The following is a 22778-nucleotide window of genomic DNA, read 5'->3' as shown; positions in this document are numbered from 1 at the left end:
CGTGAATTATCTGGGAGCGCACCTTGCAAGGAGTGTCGATCAGCATAATGCCGCAGTAATTGCAGCAATCGAGCCGATCGCCCTTTTTGTAGATGGGTATCAGGTATCAGCATCTTTGGTTCGAGCAGCACGTTCCTCACAATGATGTGGAAGACTTGGGCCAAATGGGACAAACCACACCTTCCATTCACTCCTTCGGTAGTTTCCCCTTCTGCCAAATCCTGAAAACTATCCTTTGAAAACTAGAAAACATTCCATCGTTCGCAATCTCTGGCTGACAAGCGCTTTATTGCGAATCTACAGCTTTTTCCATAGTTACAGCTATAACCAAAACATTTTCAGTTTTTATTCTTATTTAACAGTCTTTTAGGTGATAAATAAGCAAACGACTTTTGTATTTACTCGCATATCCTAATCTAGGTCGAAATCTATCAGCATGACTTAGAAGCGCACTCCGGGTCCAAACAAATGTCACAAAGCTGCTCGATTGTCCCCTCGTAGGATTTCACCGCAACGCGTCCTGAAACGTAAACCAAGAATCAAAACCCGAAGGACATCTTAAATACTAGCTTAAATCAAGCTAACCTGAACCATAAGGATCGGATACCACAACGTACGCTGGACGGTGCATAGCAGCTTTGAATCTCCGGAACGAAACTATCTCAAAGCAATTATTCTCCGAGCCCAGACTTTCGTAGAGCACAACTACCGACGAGGCACCGAAGCGAATGTCTGTTTTCTAAAAAAAAATTTAAACCTTTAACAAAACCATGAACTGAAAGGTTATCTCCCCTGCCACCTACCTTAATTTTACCAGCCGAAGAGAGATCCTTTATGCCTTCGTCGTCGGCAATGAAGCCACTCGGAAAGAACACTTCGACAATGGCCGCCTCAGCCGATTGGTTACTATCCTTGCCGGTGTACCGGACGCACACCTTCAGATGTTGTTCGAAGTGGGTACTATTGTTCAGTACTGCCACATCTAGCATGTAGTTACTTTTCGTCTTCTGAGCGTCCATACTGTACTGATAGATCAGCTGCAACACACAGCGGCCGACTCCCTCGATGTGCACGTCCAGCGATCGAATATTGTTCGGTATTTTCATTTCCGCTTTCTGTGCATTAGTTTGATCGATATCGATCACCCTCATCCTCCGATTGTGGTGACTTAGAACGACACGAAGATCATTTTTCTGCGGGTTTTCCTGAGCAGCCAGCTTGGTCAATGCTTCCAAGCCAACAAAGGACTGCGGTCCTGCAGACGTATATTGCTGCTGCTGCAGCCATCTCATAATCGACGTGGATTGGATAAGTTTTTCGTTCAAAATGAATGATAATAGTGCATAGCCGGTCACTTCAATGTCACTCGGCGGTCTACTCCAGTAATGGGTACCATTCACGCTATCGAACACCGAGCTTCGATACAGTTTATCAAAAAAGTCTCTGCTTTTGTTGTGTTTGCCGAGTGAGACGGCATAAGTCGACAGAGCTAGATCATGCATATCGTTGATGCTATCCATCTTTTTGACGAGATAATTCATCATTTTTTCAGTGGTCGCACGGTGCTCGGAAGCAGCTTCTTCATTCTCCAGAAAAGCAATTAACACATAAGCTGTGAGCGCATATTTGCTAGTCAGTAGGTCACCTTTCATGTCTGGATTGTTGATCTTTCCGAACTCAACGGCACGGCCGCTCGACTTTTGTGCACTCGCCAACCAACGAAAAGCTGAAGATACCATGGCTTTGTCAACTCCGATGTATTTCTCAGCCTTAGTGAACCATTTAGCCACAAAAGCTGTCAGCAGAGTGCTACCTATAAGATCCGCTGAACCACCGTCACTGAAAGATGCATCAGTATGTTTGAAGTCCTGCTGCTTCTGGTAACCAGCTTCGAGATAGCGAACGCCCTGCTGCCCAACATCCGGTTTCAGCGTGCCAGTCTCTGTCAGATAATCCAACACGGCAACATTGTAGGCAAAAATTAAAATATTTTCCTCCCCAGTGCCAACCGGTGGTCGAATTAGTGCTTCCATGTGCATAATCGGAGGACCCAGTATGTTACCTGTACAAACAGAAATCTGCACTAGTTTTAGAATATTGCGTACACACTGAACGGTCGTGCTTACCATACAGCATCAAAATTACACTGGCCGATCCTTCGTCGATGTTTCGCGGAATGTCAATGTTGAGTTCATAGTTCAGTTTTCCACGACGATTCAACTCAACGAATTTGGCTTCGTTCTTCTCTACCAGGCGACCCTCCGGTACCACGCGTAGTGCCTGTTCCGTCACGTCCGATGTGACAATGTTGTTCGCCTCGATCCGGATGGTAATCTCCCCCAGCGCTCGAGGTTTAATCATAAACGAAACCGACTTCTTACCGGAAGGCGGTACAGCGACCACCTTGGTTTTGAAGGCATCTGCAAATTAATTGGGTATTATTTGAGTGTGTGATCTACTTACATTCTCAAGGAGTGTAATAGATAAAATAATAAAATTTGATGAGTGTTAGGTTTTGGCCATGCGATAACTCGTCTCAAATGGGTAAGAAATATAAGAGCGACCGTCGCGTACCTCGAGTATATGTTATAAGGTACGTCGCTTCATAATGGTGCAACTCAAAAGACATAATGAGTCGAAAGAATTGGCAAATAACTAAGCAACGAGGCAAGGTTTATGCTTCGGAACTCCGAACATGGAACTATAAATCGCTCTACATTGCAGTTTGCGATAGAATAATCTATCACGAACTTTATGCGAAAGTTGTAGCACGACCAATTAGCTTGGAGCTGGCTTTACAGTGCTGGGCTGAATGCCCCGAAGAGTAATTAGATGACAGCCGATCAATGCAATCCATAAGAGTTTGTAAAGTCGTATCCAGTACCCCTTCCGCCATGTCCTTTACATTTTTCCGGTGTTAAACTCATGCCGTGAGATTTGTTGGATGCCAGCTTTAACGTATGTATTGTCGTCCATCACACAGTAGCTGTATCTGGTCAACATTTCTGTGTACAGCTTTGGGATGCTGTTTGGGATGTGTTTGGGATGTTTTGAACCTTATTTTATTTGCTTACTTTTTCGGCGGTAATCCGATTATCTAGTCACGGCAGTGGCAGTTTAGAGTTTGCTTCCAGCCTTATCGGTCTTGAGCTGCCATTCTTCAATCGCCCCTTACATCACACACTTCTAACGGGTGGCAAATAAAATTTTGGATTTTTTTCGAAGCCCCATGCACAACAGCAAACAAGCTCAGAGAGAAATGAGAACGTGTATGTGTTAGCTCTCTCTCTCTCCTCTTTCTGCCAGTTTGTTGTTTTGTTTATACTTGTCAAGTTTTGCTCAAAATAGCAACAAGATTTTTATACCAGTTGATAGAATAATATTTACTGAATATCAGCGTGTATTTTGTTCTTAATAAAACGCTACTGAATTTGAATTATAGTCGCCAGAAATGATGAAGTCGCTGCGACTAAATTGAGCCCGTTTTCTATAGTGGTGTCTGTGTTTTTTGAATCCGACAGGCCGAAATAGCTAGCACAGCAATTAGGGTAAAGAACTAGCTTTAAGCAGTCTAAGCGGGTCACTGATTGTTTTACGTTATTACAAGCGATGGGTTGACTAAGTGGGAGATATCAGCATACCAATCTTCTTGCTATCTTTAGTTCTTCAAGCTGTTACCATTGGAAGACACTATTGTTGAGCTAAACTTTTGATTTTTCGCTTTAAAAGTTGGAGCGGCGGAACTAATTTTGAACAGACCGAACCTATTTTCACCTGCAAGGTGCTTTTTTAAGCAATCCTGAAATCTGAATTTTTTTACGTCCCCTTAAAAAATCCCTCGAACTTTTCCCCCTATTCAGTAAGTTCGCATTCCTATCCGCGACCTACTAATCGGCACCTGATGCGTAATCGGCATAGCGTATCGGCATAGATGCGTAAAATGCCATCTGTGTAAATTGTTTATCGGGGCATACACTCACCGCACCGTTCGGCAAACGGTATTCGTCGTCTCTTTCATTCACTAGAGTTCTTATGGGAAACTGCGAGTTTGACGTCTCACTCGCTGTTCATAAGGATGGTGGGAGAACAAAAGAGGCAAACATAGAAGTGTACAAGGTCTAACTTTAGAACAGTGTTGTCAAAGCAAATAACATTGAAACACATCGTTGCTTCATTAAATCACTGAGAAAATCTTCGAAAATTATTGAAAAAGCTGTCTTTTCTGTTGTTTTTAATAAAGAAAAATTAATTATGAACATACATTTCTCTTGAAAGTATTGAACCACGTTTTCACCATTGGAGGTTTCAATTAGTTTCAAACCTATAATTCTTATTTCCAGAACCGAAACAGTGTCTTGGCAACACGATAGTTTATCAGTTTTGCTGCAGCTGCTGCTACTGGTGAACAGGTTCCGTCAATTCAGAATTTGTTTTCAGTTTTGTTATAAAATAATAAAACTTTCGGCTAGTGACAAAGCCTTAGATAATAGAAAAAAAGAGAGTGAATAATATGGTATGTGACAATTGAGTGCTTGACTTTTAGAGTGGTTGTAATCAGTGCTGAAAAATGTGATGGATTCGTTAGTAGCGAGGTGGCGGTTGCCTTCAGCAGCTGAAAAATGAACGTTTTTGGACAACAATTTTTAATTCATCATATTTCTTGTCGGAAACCCAATAAATTGTGTTTGTGTGAATCAAATGTATGGTTAAGTGATTTGTGAAGATGATCCTATTAAAAGATTTGGAAAATATGAATAAAAAAGTGCATTTTAGGCTCATTTATGTTCAACTGATTAAAATAGGTGACACTGCTTAACTCGTTCCTTACCCTAAATGCTTTTCAAAAACAGATCAAATGAGACAAGAAAAGAGAGACCGATAAATTACTCCTCGCTATTGCCTACATTCCGTGCTCATTGAAGATAATTAGTTTTGCAGTGACAACAGCTTGCTGCTGGCGCTAGTGTATCACTGAATCGGTCATATACACTAGCGCCAGTTGTCACTCAAATACCAGATATGTCAGCACATATATTGGTAGTAGTGCAAGTAACGCACCATACGCTGGAATTAAAAACAAAATGCTGCTAACGGCTAGTGAATGAAAATTGATTTATATTTTCATATCAGAAGGAAATTTTTGTGTTCTTCCGTGATAAAAAGAAGTAGAATTGTTCTGTGATAGCATATTCACAGCTGTTTAGTTTCTAGAATAAGTAAACGTGATCATAATTGTGTGTTTTCCAAACCATCATCGAGAGTGGATACGCGTAAGCGATTGCTGCTAGTTTTTTCAGCCTGGTTACGTGCCAGTGGAAAAACAGTGGTTTTGATGTTTATTGAATAAAATTAAGCAAACTACTTACATTTTTATGAAAATAGTTATAACACATTAAAGCCTATGAGTGCTACATTCGTTTCAATATTGTTATATAGCAGCAAAGGTTTTGTTTGGGAAAGTGTAGCCAAAAAAGGTAATGTATGCCGAAATTAGTAGCGTGATGGGAATACCCTCCCGTACCCTACAACATTTAAAAAGCAAAAATGTTGCAGCTTCGACTAGTAACCATATTCTAAGATCCCCAACAACTCTCGTTCAACATACGAAAAGGGCCTATGTGCAAATGAGGGATTCACAGAAAAGTGTTGGAATAAATTATCGGAAGGAATTATCGCGGAGTGGCAATTCAGTCGGCTATTCCTAAATTGTTCGAGGCAATCGTGTACGAAGGTCTATATGACAAAGTATGTGGGCAAATATCATCGATTCAGCATGGGTTTCTGAAGGGTAAATCAGTCGTAACGAACCTGTGTGAATTTCATACAACCGTGACAGATTACATATCAAGAGGATATCAAGTAGACTGTATTTACACGGATATGAGTAAAGCTTTTGATGCAGTAGGAATTCGTAGTGTACTCGATGCAGCTTATGATTTCGGCATTAGAGGCTCACTGCTAAACTGGTTAAACTCCTATTTAACATGCAGAACGCAGTATGTGAAAATTCACGGCGAAGTTTCACAGCCGTTCACCGTAAACTCAGGTGTTCCACAAGGAAGCCATCTAGGTCCGTTACTCTTCGTACTAGTGATGAACAATCTTTCCACTTTCATAGAAGCAAATATTCTGATATACGCCGATGATGTCAAACTATTCTTACCAGTAAAGACCACCAAAGAATGTTTTGCCCTGCAACAAGATCTAGTTAACTTTGGCAGATTCTGTGCTGCCTGTGGGTTATCAGTAAATCCCAGGAAATGTTCTGTTTTGACGTTTACAGGAAGATCAGCGCCAATTGTATTTGATTATAGCTACGAAGAAACAGATATCCCGCGAGTGACAGTGATACGAGACTTAGGAGTTATATTTGACGAAAAGCTCTCGTTCAACTGTCATATAAATAATTTGGTTAAAGAATATTTGCAGATGTTTGCACTAGTGCGCCGATTTGGACGCGAACTTACCGATCCGCATGCTTTGCTAGCTATATTTATCGGCTTAGTCCGACCCAAGCTGGATTTTGCGAGTACCGTCTGGAGGCCGCAGTACTCTTATCAAATAAACCGTTTGGAAGGCATTCAGAAAAAATTTGTGATATTTGCCCTAAGGAACTTAGTACGGAACAACGACCCCCTCCCTCCATATGAGCAACTGTGTATGCTTGTCGATTTGGATACCGTGACCGCCAGACATAAAATAACGGATGTTGTCTTCTTTGTGAATGTATTGTCTGGTCGAGTAAGAAGCCAAGTGTTAAGGGACAAATTAAGTTTAAATAGGAGTCCCGCTGTACTTCGTCGACGCAGAACATTCGAGCCTCCTCTTCGAAGCAGAAACTATACGCAGCATGAAGCGACATGCAGGTTCATGCACGAGTTTAACGGACTTCGAGCGATTATAACTTTGGATATGACACCGAATATGTTAAGACGAAGACTAAGTTTGTACTACAGAGGTCAATTATATAGTGTTTAGATTTTATGTATTTATAATTATTTAAGTCAATGTTTAATTTATAAGTAATTCAATTATTGCTTAAGGGCAAAACGCCTACAAAAGCCAGAACAAATACAAATACAAATAAAGTGCCGGAAGAAGACAACTTTTAGAGCCCTGGAATCACTAAGGGACAAATTTCGACACTGAAATCCGCATGCCGCTGGATGATAAAAATTATTTCGGAAAATGCTTAGTTTTGGACGACGAAAGTTACTTCTCTCTTTCGAAGACTCACATTCTCGGAAATGATCGATACTATTCCAGGGATAGTTCTACTGCATATCCGAACATAAAATATAAGTTTAAACATAAGTTTGTACAGAAATTGATGCTATACATTGCCATTTTCGAGTGAGATATTTCTAGATGTGTAGCAGAGCGAATGTTTGAAGAAAATTTTGATCCTGTTTCTACAAAAACATCATGCAGAAGGACGATACGTGTTTTGGCCGGATAAAGCATCATCGCATTACGCCAAAAAACACAATCATTCATGAATACCTATTCGATCCCATTTGCACCCAAAAACCACAGCCCGACAGATCTGCCACAGTGTCCACCAAACGAAGATTTTTCGGGGTTTTGAGCTCTTTGGTGTACAAAAATAACTGAAGAACCACGAATTGCAAACAGTTGATTGGTAGAATCAAGAGATGCATGCGCAGTTGACATGACGGCCGCAGAATCGTCGTTAACAGCGCATATCCAATGGATACGGGATCTGCCTCGATGTCGTCGATCTCTGTCGAGTTCTCTGCTGAATATGAGCTGGTCGCTCGTCCGGCATCCTTACTACGTGGCCAGTCAGCTGCAACCTGCCGTGTTTTATATGCTCCACACTCCACATCTTTGTGTTGATCGCACAATCTTCTACTCAAAAACGCCAAAACCTCGTCGGTCGCTCTCCTTCAACGTCTACGCTTGATGGCCGTAGCGTAGTGCGCTTGGTGGCCCTGGCGCGAAAGAACTCTTCGCGTTCGTTCTGTGCATTATATTATCGATGACTAGCTTTATGTCATGTCCTGGGCACTCCCCATGTATGCCTTTAGATAAGCTCATAGAACTCTTCCTTTACGTCATCGGGGGCGTCGTTAGTCGGTGCTTACACATTTATTAGGCTGTAGCTAAAGAATTTACCCTTAACCTTCAACGCGTATGACGGTCATTAACGCGCCTTCATCCAATGACATGCTTCATTTATTCTACAAATACGATCTACAAAAAGGGCGACAAGTTGAATTTTTGTAATTACCGCGCAATCACACTGAACGCCGCCTACAAGGTACTCTCCTAACTTTTATGTCGTCTATTACAAGGTACAGTACAAGGTTCGTGGGGCAATATCAAGCAGGATTCATGGGTGCCCGTGTGCCACCTTGGATCAGATTTTCGCGCTTTGGCAAGTGTTGCAGAAATGTCGCGAATATAACGTGCCCACGCATCATTTATTCATTGACTTCAACACGGCGTATGACACGATCGATCGAGATCAGCTATGGCAGATTTTGCACTACTACGGATTTCCGGGTAAACTAACACGATTGGTCAAGGCGACGATGGATCGAGTAATGTGTGTTGTTCGAGGATCAGGGGCAGTATTGAGTCCCTTTGAATCTCGAAGAGGGTTACGGCAAGGTGATAGGCTTTCATGTTTGCTGTTCAACATCGCTTTGGAGGGTGTGATAAGAAGAGCGAGGATAGACACGAGTGGCACGATATTCACGAAGTTCATCCAGCTCCTTGGTTTCGCTGACGACGTGGCATCATAACACGTACCTTTGAGAGGATGGCGGAAACGTACATCGGACTGAAAGCTGAAGCCAAACGGATTGGACTTGTCATTAATGTATCGAAAACAAAATACATGAAAGGAAGAGGTTCTAGAGAAGTGAATACTGACCTCCCTTCCCGGATTCATTTAGACGGTAATGAAATCAAGGCAGTACAAGAGTTCGTGTACCTGGGCTCACTGGTTACTGCAGACAACGACACCCGCAGAGAAATACAAAAACGCATTTTGGCAGAAAATCGTGCCTACTTTGGACGCTGATTAGACCGGTAGTCCTTTACGACCATGAGGCATGGACTATGCTCGTGGAGGACCAACGTGCCCTTAGTGTTTTCGTACGGAAGGTGTTGCTCACCATCTACGGTGGAGTGCAGATGGAAGACGGAACGTGGAGGAGGCGAACGCACCATCATTTGCATCAGCTGCTTAGGGAACCACCCATCGCTCACACCGCAAAAATCGGTCGCCTGCGATGGGCTGGGCACGTCGTGAGGATGTCGGACGATAGCCCGGTTAAAAAAGTTCTCAATAATGATCCGACTGGAACAGACGACGGGGTGCGCAGCGAGCAAAATGGATCGATCAAGTGGAAGGCGACCTGCGGACCGTACGCAGTCTACGTGGCTGGCAAATTACGGCCATGGACCGAGTGGAATGGAGACGACTTCGTCGTACGGCAGAGGAAACTGCGGCTTGGAGCTGATTAAGTAAGTAAGCTTCATTTGATTCCCGAATCAAACGTACGAATCCGACACCTTGTTCTGCTTTATTGTCGCTGAAGATGTCCTGCCCGTGATGTCGTGTCTGGATCTACTGCGCGGAATTCGCGTTCTCCCGTCTTCGGCCACCGTACTTCCTGAGTAAGTACCAAAGTACCAATAGTTAAGTTCAAAGTACCAATAGTTAGGTTCAAAATACAGAGTTTCCAATAATTGTTGTCCTTTTTCGTTCCCCTGTGTCCATACCAATAATTCGTAATTCGTTTCCTAAGATATTTGGGCTGGTGAGTTTCTTAAATCATCCACCCGCTCCGGATCAGTCGCTATTGTTCACTGTTCCTAACCTGAGCTGCAGCAGCACACATGATAAGGAAACGACGATCCACCGTGCAGCGGAATCACCGTCATGAGCTGCCACTAACCTGGAGACAAGCACTCACGGCTGTCAAGCCTATTCCTTTTACCAACACTCAGTAGAAGCATGTGGCTCACTGGTACTAATGTACCTCTGGTGGGTTGGGTTATTTTATAGACACACAAATTGTGCCTCTTCCTCGATCTATTGTAATCGAACCACCGAATTGAGAAGTTTTAATCTAACTCGTTTTTACTAACCGGGATGACTTTTTGAACGTAGCTTTGTGAAACATTGAAGTATTGTGATTTCTGATGAAATTACCCTTGACCCTTTCCTGCATCTTCCTACAAGCTGCTCCTGGTTTCCTTCCAGCTCATGGTTTATGATCCAATGTCAATCGATTCTGGAACTGTTTCAACACTCTACTCTTAGGATGGTTGAGTTATAGAGCTTCAGATTTTTTTTCCAACGCATGATGGGATCGCTTCGGGTTTTCCATATGAGTGTAAAATATTTTTCGCGCGTCTCCACTTGACTTGTTAAGAAAAACATAATCATAACTTTTGGGAACACTGCTAGGCAACATGTGAAAAGTATCAAAAGATAAGTGAAAAGAAAACAAAGAAACCAGTTGTCACGATTCGTCTCAGATCTGACAAACAAACAGAAAATCAAACCGATCATGCACCTACTAATCGACGATCAAAGCCTACTATAAGCTTCAACAATAAGCCAAAAATCAGCTCTATTGTTGATTGAGCAACTAATAAATTACGGTGGGCATACTCGCAGTGCTACACATTGAGTTTTTCGAGGGTTATGGATTGTACCAGACAGGCACGCTCGTCCCGCTGGAAATTCAAGACACCACAAAAGTGTCGCAGGCCTAAAATAGCCGCACAACCTCTTTATTTTTCGGAATTATAGCTCAGATTTAAAAGTATTTTACGAAGACCTATGTGCACTCAGATATTCAGTAAATGTTATCCAACCAATTGGTGTAAAAAATTTGTCTCGAATAAATATAATTTCAACGTAATTCATGAATACAGTGGACCCCCGTTCGTTTGAACGATTGCTCATGCAAACTAACGGTGTTAGTTTTTAATTTGAACAACTTGCAACCCTAAATGTGCTGGAGCTTGTGTGAACTGGCTGCCCTGCTCTTTGTTATTGTTTTGGTGGTTTGATTCAGATGTCAGTTGCAAGGAGCGAATATTTCATTCTCCGATTAGACGCTCGTTAATGTCTGGAAAAACGTCTGCTACCATTCCTTGTTCTGCGCTGTTTTGGCCGAATTTGGCATCCTGACAGTACGGAACAAAAACCATGAAGTGATATGCTGCCTGCAACGTGTAGGTGGTTTTCAAGGACGATAACCCTTCTAACACGCCAGCACTCCGTCCATTCGAAAAGCAAACTTGGAAGCGAGAAGCAATTTAGGGCAAATTGACGTTCTATGGGGACCAAAGTGAATGAGCCGGCTGTATAGCATCTTTTTTTTTCATGTGTGGACTCATCACTGCGACCAGTATAGTTGATCTATTGTAATATCGCCCGGGTGTTTGCTGTATGACCTGCACTGCATTTCTTTTTGCTATAATCGCTATTGAGTGAGCGATATGCTTAGTTTAAAATGTAAGAGTGCTTGCGTGTATTGGAGTTTACCCTTCCTAATTCGAACCCACGACCACTAGCTTGTCAAAGCAGACTAGGTAGCCTTGCGGCTACGGAGCCCCCCGTATAGCATCTGACGGCAGGAGATAACCGAAAGGTACGGCAATTCGGAATTGATACATTAAAAAAACTGTGATAATACCGGTATTTTTTTACGCCCACAAAATATCAGTTATGATCGCAGAGGGCTAACGCGCCCTTGGTTTTCTTTAACGAGAAGGTGCTGACCATCTACGGTGGGATTCTGCCACGGTTATTTTGTTTAAATTTTTAAAGAGATTCTTATAGATTTTGCAGAAAATGATTTATAATTGGTTCTCCTGAGCTGCTGAGATAATTTGCCGTTCAATTTCCGCTTTTTATATTTTACTTGATGTTCATGTTCGATAAGCCAATCGCCATTCAAAGAACGACTATTGATCATGATCGATTAATGCAATATTGAGTGCCGTAGAAACGTGATTTAGTTTCATAGAAATTGAAGAACTACCAAGTAAACTCACCGTCATCTGATTTCCTTTCGAGTATTTCAAACTCGTCGTTCTTACTTATAAGCGTCACATCCGTCACCAACGTATCATCCAACAGGTTGTAAACCATTGCGTAGAAGTGCATCGGCGCATTACGCTTCACCGAGTAGGGTAAATCTGCAACGACATAGAAAAGCTTTCGCACACTAATTGTCTGCGGTTCGCTTATGAACCCCAATCCTAGGCTGGGACTGAGCGCAAATCCCGACAACAACCACGGAGCCACCCTATCCGGCAACTGATCCATTGAATTCATCATTCGCTTTTCCCCGTTCATCGGGAAACTTTTCCACAGACTCGCATCGTGTAACTTACTTCTTTCGAACAACATCGGACTAAGCACCGGAGTTTGCAGTGTACTGTTCACTGTCGAGTTTACCTTACCTAAATGAAAACTTTTAAACATTAATATTAAAAATAAAATAGTAATTCCAACTCACTCATTTTGACGTCAGCCGTAGTGCTTATGAAAAAGTCCATCATCTATCAAAAGATGGCATGCCAATAAAACTTGAACTGATAACTATGTAAAACATACCTGTAGAAGGTCGAGAATACCACTCCGTGTGAAATCATGCCTTTCGGGACCTACCAGCAAAGTGTTTTGATCGATCGCCCAGAGCGCAACGTAGGAATCATTGGAAGCCTCCACCTCTACCAGAACGTCTTGACCGGGTAGAAGATCCGATCGGTCCAAGCGGAGATCAAACTGAAATAATTTAATGAAAAATATATGAATGTAACTCCATTGTGAACCCGTAAATACCTACATCGTTGCTGAAAGATTCAAAATTTAAATCGACTTCATCGAAAACCAGGGAATTATTGCCGATGTGATAAATCAGCAGTGTGGCCTTCGGTGACATTTCCTGTGTTAGTGCAAGCTGAAGATCGGAATTTGGTTTATTATAAACCGGAACCGTACCGGAAGTGATCATAGTTTTCTTTGAACCCACTACGTAGGAAAATTGATTCATGTTTTCCGAGCAGGAAACATCGAACGCAATAGTGTTGCCTGGGCGAATTCTGACGATTTTGTTATGTCATAAAATTACGGTCAATAATTTTTGATTATTTAAACTTACTGTGAGCCCGGCTGCAATGCTGCACGAATGTATTGCTGGTCTTGCGAGTTGGTACTTTTACTGCTACCAACGATTCCATAGTCAACCGAGGCATACTTTACCTTCCAGGATAGAATATGGAATGGATTAATAGACAATTGAACTGAAATTTCGATTCTATTGCATCTGCTATCTGATAAACATAGACTGAACAATGAAATTCATGTTACGTACCCTGATCGTCATGCGGTCTGCATTCATCGGTGGACGGAGAATGAAGGAGGCTATCCCATACTTATCGAACCGTTCATCGAAACGCTCCACCAGTTCCGCTTCACTTAGCAAATTGGGACCTTCGTAAATAACCGTGATCTCACCATACTGTCCGTTTGAAACCGGTTTACCGTAGTGGTCAACCAGTGAAATTTCCACCGGAAATGGAACATTTGACATGAAGTTTGGCATCAGATTTGCGGATATTTTATAGGGGTGCATAAACACCGGTATGACTCTTTCCTGATTGACGGTGTGATCTAAAAATTTGACATAAAATGACAAAGTCCAAATGTTGAAGTTTGAACCCATGACTCACTAGTGTTAATTTCGGTAACTTGAGCCTTCACCAGCACATCCTTGAATCCGTGCTTCTTATCTTCAACTTTGAGCTCCTTGCGAAGATCAAACTCTACAACTGCTACTCCGGATGTAGGCATCACTCTGGAGTAATCCGGTTTCTTACTTTGTTTATCTATGTACAAATCCACTTGTACATTTCCTTCAACTTGCATGCCGAATATGTCAACCGCTTCCACGGCTATTCGAACCTTTTTCTTCGGTATCAGAAGTATTTCCGGAGGAAACGCTCTAACGAAAAATTTCGGTAATACGTACTCCTCTACTAGTACAGCTTTCTCTATTGACTGAAAATTGAAGATAATTAACCATTTAGAAGAAGAGTTTCACCGCACGCGTAGAGTACATTTTCCGGTGTCTTTACAGAAAAAGTCCAGTTTCCATTGACCGGTAGTGCCGGCAACTGCACCACCGAATCGAACATCCCATTTTTTAGCCTTGCATAGGGCCACTGTCGGAATGTTTTACCAATCGCATCGATCAGTTTGACTTTGACGGTGTTAACGTCGGTCACAGGTTTGGTGTCTTCGTTGATTGCCACCACTCGAAAGCGGATCATATCTCCCGGTCTGTAGACCGGTTTGTCTGTTTGAATCAACACGTGAATTTCCATTGGATCGTAGACCAGATCTACCACATCTTCGAAGCTGAAAGCATCTTCTGTGCTTCTCATTGAAAGCTTATAGGCTCCCCAGGGAATATTTCCCACCTGAAAATATCCAACATTGTCGTCGCTAAACCATGAATGATTGACGCACTAATTACCGGAAACGATGTTCTATTTTCCATTCTACTTTTTACTGTGATTTCCGCACTTTCTTTCAGGACGGTTTCATCTCCACTTGTTCCTTCTAACACCATGTCGAGTCGAATACTGTGTGGTAGCATATTGCTAACCACAACCGTGTACGGTTGGTTCAATCGTATCGATTTAGGTCCTATAATCGATAAACTAGAACAATTGAAAACATTATGATTCGTACCTAAAGGGCAATTCGATAACCGTAACCTGTAAGTCCTAATACCTATTACCAACCCGAGGCACATTTTAAATCTCCCGGCAATTGATAATTGCTTTCCTTCAGGGATGGTCCGATCACTTTGATTCAATTTTGATTTATTTAACAGTACCGTCTCAGCCTAGCAAAATTTAACTCCAGCAAGATACAGTAAAACTTTAATTTTGTCAAATTTTTCTCGGTTGAGACGGTACTGTCAAATGAATCAAATTTGAGTCAAACTGATCGGATCGGAGGGATCGGTTTTGCTTTTTCTTTGAAACGAATAAAAAAATTATCAATTATCGGGTAACATCGTAATAACAATCGAATAAAAAATGCTTAAGTCTAAATTGGTTTACAATAATAGATCTAGCAAGTACAACCAATTAAAATTAAACTAGATACGATGGAAATACAGCAGAATTATTTAAAAAAAAACGCTAAAAGTAGGTGAATTTAAAAAATGTTTCAAGATTTATCGGGATTGAAGAGCTTTGTTGTCGCAAGATTGCTGAGTCTGCTTTGACAAGCGAGATGTTGTCATGAGTGAAATCTGAGAATACCCCTTCATATTATTCCTCCATACTGGAATCTGTTCAACTTTATCGACTTTTTTCGGCGAAATAATTATAAACATTTAAATACCAGTTGGTCCAGACGTTACGAGTTACTACTAGTTTTCGGTCATCATCTGCGGATAACTTTTTTCGTCCATTAGGTTCTACTTGGTTCTACTAGAACGGCAACTGAGTCTGGCTTTCTGAGTCGGCAACGGACATTGCCATCATCTCGGACCCATATCGCGTCCCTGCCGGAAACGGCAACTGGATCTCGGATAGGTCCGCGACGGCGGCTTTATAGACGACAAGCAGGTTCCCGCTTCAAGAGGTTGTGTCAACTGCCGACGTGGGATTTGCGGTTGCTTAAGTGGGTGGAGTATTTTACTGCAGCTGATCTGGCCAACGTCGGCACTACAAGTACCTTCAGTAGGAACGGTCTATCATCGACGTGACATTCGGCAGTCCTGGTCTGATAGGAGACTGGAGGGTAGACAATGGCTACACTCACAGTGACCATCAGGCGGTCCGCTTTGGTGTTGGTCGGATAACGAGGCGGCAGGCGGCGAGTAGAGCCGACACTGTAACCACCCGTGGATGGAAGACATCATACTTCGACCCCGAAGTATTTGTGGAAGTAATCCGAAGAGAGTGCGGTGATCGCGGTATGCCCGATCCGATGATCATGTGGTTGAGGTACTGTCGCGAGCGTGTGACGCTACCATGCCTAGGAAAGGCCGACCTAGGTATGGTAGGTCACCGGCTTACTGGTAGACAGATGAAATTGCAGAACTTCGTGGAGCATGCTTTCGTGCGAGGAGAATTATGCAAAGAGCTCGTTCGGACGAAGACAGGGCAGAATGTCGAGTAACACTTGTTGCTGCACACGTAGCGCTTGAGCATGGGATAAAAGCTAGTAAGCGAGCCTGCTTTGAAAGGTAATGTGCTAGTGCCAATGCGAACCCGTGGGGTGATGCCTACAGGGTCGTAATGGCAAAGACCAAGGGCGTGATGCTGAGCGAATCATCGAGGGCCTCTTTCCGCGCCACGAGCCAAGGCCCTGGCCCCAGGCCGCTGAGTCGTCCCACGGCCGACGTTCCAGTATCTCAGACCATAGCATAGGATGGTCGGCCTCCGTGCAGAACATCCAAAGTAACGTGGGCGACGGCGGTTTAGAGGGCGGGGAGGAAGCGAGGGTTACGAGCGTGGAACTCATTGAAATCGCTAAATCCCTAAAGGTGAACAAGGCACCGGGACCAGACGGAATTCCGAATTTGGACATTAAAGCGGCTATTTTGGAGACTCCTGAACTATTCGGGGCAGTAATGAGTAGATGCCTGGAAGATGGCCACTTCCCGGACAGATGGCAGCGACAGAACGTGGTCCTATTGCCAAAGCCGGGAAAACCTCCGGGGGTCCCCTCGTCATATAGGCCGATCTGCCTGCTCGATACTGCCGGCAAGGTGCTGGAGAGGGTTATCCTTAATAGACTCGTACAATACACTGAGGATACAAACGGTCTGTCAAGGAACCAATTCGGCTTCCGAAAGGGCAAATCTACAGTGGATGCCATCTTGTCTGTCACTAAGACAGCCGAGGGTTCTGTGTTCATGGATGATTCTGACATATAAAATCACATAGGGTATGTTGCTGCTTCGTCGTAATTGCCTATTTCCGTCATATCCAACACAAATTATTAAAAATATCAGCGTTTTTTATGACACACAATGCAAAATTAGTTATTCCCTAATATTTTAGTTTGTTGCCTCTCATATGCGATCAATCAAAGTGAGCTAAGATCTATTTCAATGCTTTTTTTCATGAAAGAATTCCTAGCAGCCAAATTTCCAACGTTTTTTCTTGCGACGAAGACTAATCGTTTCAATTTCCGTCATTCATAAAATGAAAATAACTCACGCAAGGCATTGTTAGTATTCTGCAGCCGGGAAAACTTGCATAACCTACAGAAATTTTGCAGAATAACATTTGTCATGCTGTCCTACACAAATACATGCGTGCTAGCTTCGTAAACATTATTGTGATTTTTAGTTCGGACGATGAAAAATTTTGACGGACGGATTTTAAAACGGTACGACGAATTTTAGATGTAAAGTCAGTTGCGTAATTTCAATCAAATGCTTTATTAATCGCTTTTTAGTGAATTCAAAGGACACGGATCGTAAGGTAAGTGTGTCAGCAGCAGAGCTTTTGGAGTATTCATTAAATCCACCTAAGAAATAATGAAAATTAGAGTAGTTTACCTTACTATGACGGGAATTAGAAATAAACCCTATATGCTAATGTTTTGTCTTTTTTGCTGATTTTATCATATTAGCTACTAAGATGCACCATTTGAACTATGAAAGTCAAGAGTATCCGGCGCTGGGGGACTAATATAATATAAATATAATCCCCCTAAATACAATTTTTTTTCCAAATTTATGCTTAAGATTTCAAACATCTAGTTATTGCAATTTTGATTCAAAAAATTTTTTAGACAGTAAAAGTGATGAATGTTATGGTTTGAACATTCTTTTTACAACCTTAAGCTAAATTATAATCCTTAAAGCATGAGTTTCTAATACGCATTTTGGTATTTAAAACGGGCAATAACAAGAAGAAAATATATTCAAATATTGGATAATGCGAGAAGCAAACTGACAGTGATATAAAATTGTGCTATAGACCCATATTCTGTATTTCGAACGAGTTGAAATATTTCGATCGACTTGGCAAATATTTCGTTCGAGTTGTTTTTTCATATGAAGATCTTTCGTTCGAACCGCTGTTTTTTCGAACGAAATGTAAGTTTCGAACGAAACATAAACCCGTTCGAAATACAGAACAGGGGTGTAAATTAATCCCATTGAGGGAACAATCTAAACAATCTAGTTCTATCCTGTCCCACATAATAAACATTTGACGATTTGTTATAAACCAGTTGGACTTAAATTGGAGTTTATAGGCCGTGTGAATAAAACAGTTTGCTTTGCTTTTCCCGTGTAAATCTTATGGGAGAGTTTGCTCTAACTCTTTTATTCATACGGCTTAATGGTACGTGTCCCACCCCAATGTGTGGGATGGAACCAGGACACGCCAGTAATTAACCTTCTAACTGGCAACATAGAAAAAACAATGTGATCGAGCTAATCAACGTCAAAGTGATTATGACCATGATCAATGTTTGATTTCCATGCAAAAATATTTATCCAGGGCAGTGCCAGAAAACGAATAGTCTAACTTCTCTTTTTCATTTTTCGTATCTAAGTTCAACCCAGATATTTTTTCAGTTCAGATATATTACAAAATTGAAATAATTCATTTAAATTACCCATAGAAAAAAATTAAGGTCAATCATTTTGCTCTAGATGACCTTTTTCTTCAAAAGTAAGAAAGGGAAAATTCGCGGAATGTTTTTTTGCAATTTACCTGAATTCTTGTTTTTTAAAAACATCAACATATCAAATTCCAAACAAATTTCGTATGTGGCTCATGATATTACACGTCACAAAAATTAAGGTTTTCTTGCTACAAGAACTGGTCCCTAGCCAAATCATACATTTTTTCACGAACTTATTCGCTAAAACAAACTTGCATTCTCTAGGAACCATCCCGCGAATGTGAGCTTTGAAGAACTTGACCCCCGATAATTGGTTGTAATCGACTTTCGTCAGCACCCAGTCGTACAACTTACATGCCTGAATTCTGGTCATTTGCTCGGTACCACCTGTAGCCTTCCAAATTCGCCGCACAGTGTAGCAGTCATCTTCAGTTTTTTCTCCAAATCAATCTGAGATATTGGGATTAGCCTTAACTTTCTGCATGATCAAGGGTATCACTCCGACGTTTGGTTTGCACTTTGCGGGGGGTCGTGAGAATTTTCAAACATATTTGGTTAAAAAGTTTTTGGTAACTCACGCCACTATGCCTTTGGGATAATCCAGCATTTTTGCCTGCTCCCGAGTTGACGCCGATGGATTTTGGAGTTGACTGTGTCAATCATTTTTATTTTCTCCTCTTGCATTAGTTTTAGACTACAAAAAATATAAACCAAGCAGAACTGTTTACAAGCAACATAGCGCAGTCAAAAACTTGCATATCCGACTGAGAGCACCGCTATCGCCAAAATGAATTGCCCCATTTCTAAACGATCTAAGCTTAATTTATTTAAATTAAACAATTATCTTTATCAAGAACTCAAAACGGTTTCTCAAACGGTCAAACAATTTTAAAATAATCCGACCAGTTGAAAAAATTTTCGGTCGGGAAAATCATACATAAACCGGGAAAAAACCCGGAATTTTAAATTTTAAATTGGGTGGCCACCCTGCAGGCTGCAGGTGGTTTTGACGTTCTTTAATAAAAAAAGTAGTAGATTACTTAGTCTTGTGAAAATATTTATTACATAATAAAATTGTATGTCGTTAAAGTATTTTTATTGGCGAAAGAAAAGCAAAATAGGCTGAATTTAGAAACATGCCGAAAATACCCTCCCGTACCCGAGTATGCGGTCTTTTGTCCGGACCTGACTGCGGCCCATTATGCCAAGAGATCACTGGATGAGACGGATTAGTTGAAGATAAAAGGTGTACCGAAAACTACCAATGCTTCCAATGATTGCTACCGTTGCGACCGATAGAAAATTTTTGGGCGAATCTCAAATGGAGATCTAGTCCAATTATTTCGCGGCCAAAATAGCCAAAAGAGCTTAAGAATATGGTCATGAATGGATAGGGTGGTCGCAAAATTTGGGGTCAATTTGACACAAGGTCACTTTGAGAAACTAGAACTTTTTTATTTATCAATAAATTAATCCACACTCAACTCGCTTTTTATGCGAAGGATATGTTCCACGTAAATCAATACCGCGTAAATTCCAAAATTCGGGTAGAAAAAAAACCGCGTAAATTTCAAAATTCTTGTAAAAATAGTCGTGTAAAAAATTACATCGTGCCGTGTTTATTACATTATTTGATCAAAAAATTTGAAAAACATTTTGTAACAATTGTATTAAAAACTTACGTTATGTGTATTTTTGGGTCAATTTGACCTCCAAATTCACATTGCCATACCTCAGATGAGATTGAGCCGTGATAATTTTAATTTCTCGCTTAAGAAGCCTGAATAAGGTGATCAAACACATGTATTACAGCATGAAGGTCACATAATTAAATAAAAATGTGTTCACAGTAATGCATTACGATACCAATAATAAAGGATAAATTGGAAATCGGTAAAATATGCGTTCAATCAGTTTAGTGGCGAAAATTGCAGCCAACAAAATTATGCACGAAAATTACACCCAATAGAAGTACCGTGGCACCGGGCGGCGTGGTTTTCAGATTATCACGATTAGCTGTAGGATGCCTTCACAGAAATGTACGCCAATTGATTCGCCTCATTCGCCCAATTATGGTGCAATCCGTGCCGAATACTCGTCGTAACACTTATACAGTGTTCAACTTTAAACCACAACAGCTTTGATCACAACAATTGTTGTGTTTGGCTTCAAAACAGCGATTTTGATTCCGTGGTAGAAAGAGGTACATACGTACCGTACTTGTGGGTAATTCCGCACACGTTTTCCTCAAATGGTCATGTTCTTTTAACAAACTGACTAATCTAGACTCCAAAACAAAAGCCAAACACGCGCCAACTCATAACTTAGTTTTCCAGTGTTTTCTTAACAAATACACTAAGCGGAGGTCTAAGTTTCCAGTAGGTTCTTAGGTTTTCCGCAAACTTTCATATTTTTCCAATATAAAAGACTAAAAAACCTATTCGATAGTGGTGCCTAAACACTTTAATTTTTTACGCAGATTGTAACACTTTTTATGCCTTAAGTGCGTGGAATTACCCGCAGTCACGGTTCCACGGTAAGCCTCTTGTTGGGAAGGTGCGAATGCATAATGCTGGTAATGAAGTGTATCTAACAGCTAAACTGAGAGCCAATAAAGATTATTATTTTTACCGAGAGCTACCATTATTTTGTTACTCGCAGCAAAGAGATTCCAAATGTACAATTGCGTTGAGTGCCAGCCAGAGCAGGTATAATCGAATAGGTCAGTTAAATAAACCAAAGTAGAGAGCACACGTGCAACAGCAATTCAACAAAATTACATCTATTAGATCCGTTAAAGTGTGGTTTATTAATGTCCGCTTGAACTTTATAGCTTTCAGCATCTCGTTTTGAAAATGTATGGTTCTGTTTTGATAATCCAAGTTTTTTTAATTCTTTTTCTTAAATTATTTTTTCACTTGAACCAGCTAATTATTATTTCCACTTTTACTGTAATAAAACAAAAACATTTCTTCATTCATGACTCTCTTAATTCCAGGTGACATACTGAAAATTGATATCCTGTAAACGTAATCATTATTATAAAACTCGAAAATTAAAACTCAATTCAAATGATTAAGAAATAGCAGGAATACAGTTTTAAACTTTTGAAAATTCAAATGTTCAAGTTTTGGTTTAAATGCAAGAAAAGTTATTCTATAATGTATTATGGATTTTCATATTTCAGATTTGGTTTTTTTTAAGATTTTGTCAGTTTTCCGCAAAATACCTTATGCGATCTTCCAGTACACATCGACACACAAAAGCTCACATACGAAAAATATACATACAAATGAACGTACTAAATGTGCGTTTTTTTATTGTAGATATACATCACCTAATTGCACTTTCACCGCGGTTCGTAACATCTGCCGAAATGAGATGTCTAGCCGATAGATAATAGTCAATAAGCGAACCTTCTGCTGCCTGAACACATAAAATATATCACAAACAGTTGTTCAAAAGTCGTCTTCCAATCATTGACTGGCAGCATGATCGTAGAGTTGAGCCAAACATTATCCTTTTTGATCCTACGACTCGCAACACTTTTTCAAAAATCAGTTATTCACACTGAGACACAGATTGTTGTGACAAACGCCATAAATTTTAAATTGTTTGAATGATTTCCTAATTTGTTGTTCCCATTTCCAATGCACACCTTCACAAATCACTGCAAATTACCCGTTTTTAAAACACCACACGCACTCAAAAACTGCCGAACCCAGCAAACCCTCACTAACCCTTGACATTGGCAAAGCCCAGCCCACAGGCCAGTGCCAAGAATGATTTGCAGTAACCACATATTGCTGCTTAGAGCCACCCGTTCGTTGGCCACCCGTGTGTCACTTGCTATGGGAACGCCCCAAGAGCTTAAAACGCGTCCGTCTTTGACGAATATCGCCACCGAACTGAACCAACCGGGGAACGCACCGATCAAAGACAGACCACCATTATGCATCCTTATCACTTAGATTCGATGATCCATATCCATTAAGGTGGGACGTTCGAGCCGAGTGCGTGAGATATTCGCGTCCTTCCTTATAGAGAGATAATTTTTTTTATAAAGATAATGGTTTCAATCTTACACCAAGCCACTTTTAGCAACGAT

General features: G+C 41.1%; 1 protein-coding gene across 1 annotated transcript; it reads right to left on the bottom strand.

Moving 5' to 3' along the window:
* Nucleotides 1-431: 431 nt before the first annotated feature.
* LOC128736611 (thioester-containing protein 1 allele S3-like) lies at nucleotides 432-22628 on the bottom strand. The gene is made up of 14 exons (XM_053831099.1): nucleotides 22411-22628; nucleotides 14538-14724; nucleotides 14137-14481; nucleotides 13732-14059; nucleotides 13374-13672; nucleotides 13161-13261; nucleotides 12846-13101; nucleotides 12614-12784; nucleotides 12516-12558; nucleotides 12049-12459; nucleotides 2127-2420; nucleotides 804-2062; nucleotides 586-739; nucleotides 432-520 (listed from the first exon to the last, which is right to left on the bottom strand). The coding sequence occupies exons 1-14, from the start codon at nucleotides 22626-22628 to the stop codon at nucleotides 432-434; spliced, it is 4155 nt and encodes a 1384-aa protein (XP_053687074.1).
* Between the last annotated feature and the right edge of the window lie 150 nt (nucleotides 22629-22778).

Source organism: Sabethes cyaneus, chromosome 2 (assembly GCF_943734655.1).
Source record: "Sabethes cyaneus chromosome 2, idSabCyanKW18_F2, whole genome shotgun sequence".
Lineage (NCBI taxonomy): Eukaryota > Metazoa > Arthropoda > Insecta > Diptera > Culicidae > Sabethes > Sabethes cyaneus.
The sequence above is the reverse complement of the archived record's forward strand: the minus strand, read 5'-3'. Positions and strand labels throughout refer to the sequence as shown.

Excerpts from the sequence above, each read along its gene's own strand:
- LOC128736611 (XM_053831099.1), bottom strand. The coding sequence starts at position 22,628 with ATGCATAATGGTGGTCTGTCTTTGATCGGTGCGTTCCCCGGTTGGTTC. Across the intron at positions 13,262-13,373 it reads CAGACCGCATGACGATCAGG|GTAAAGTATGCCTCGGTTGA; the intron begins GTACGTAACATG and ends CTATCCTGGAAG. Across the intron at positions 2,063-2,126 it reads TGTAATTTTGATGCTGTATG|GTAACATACTGGGTCCTCCG; the intron begins GTAAGCACGACC and ends CTGTTTGTACAG.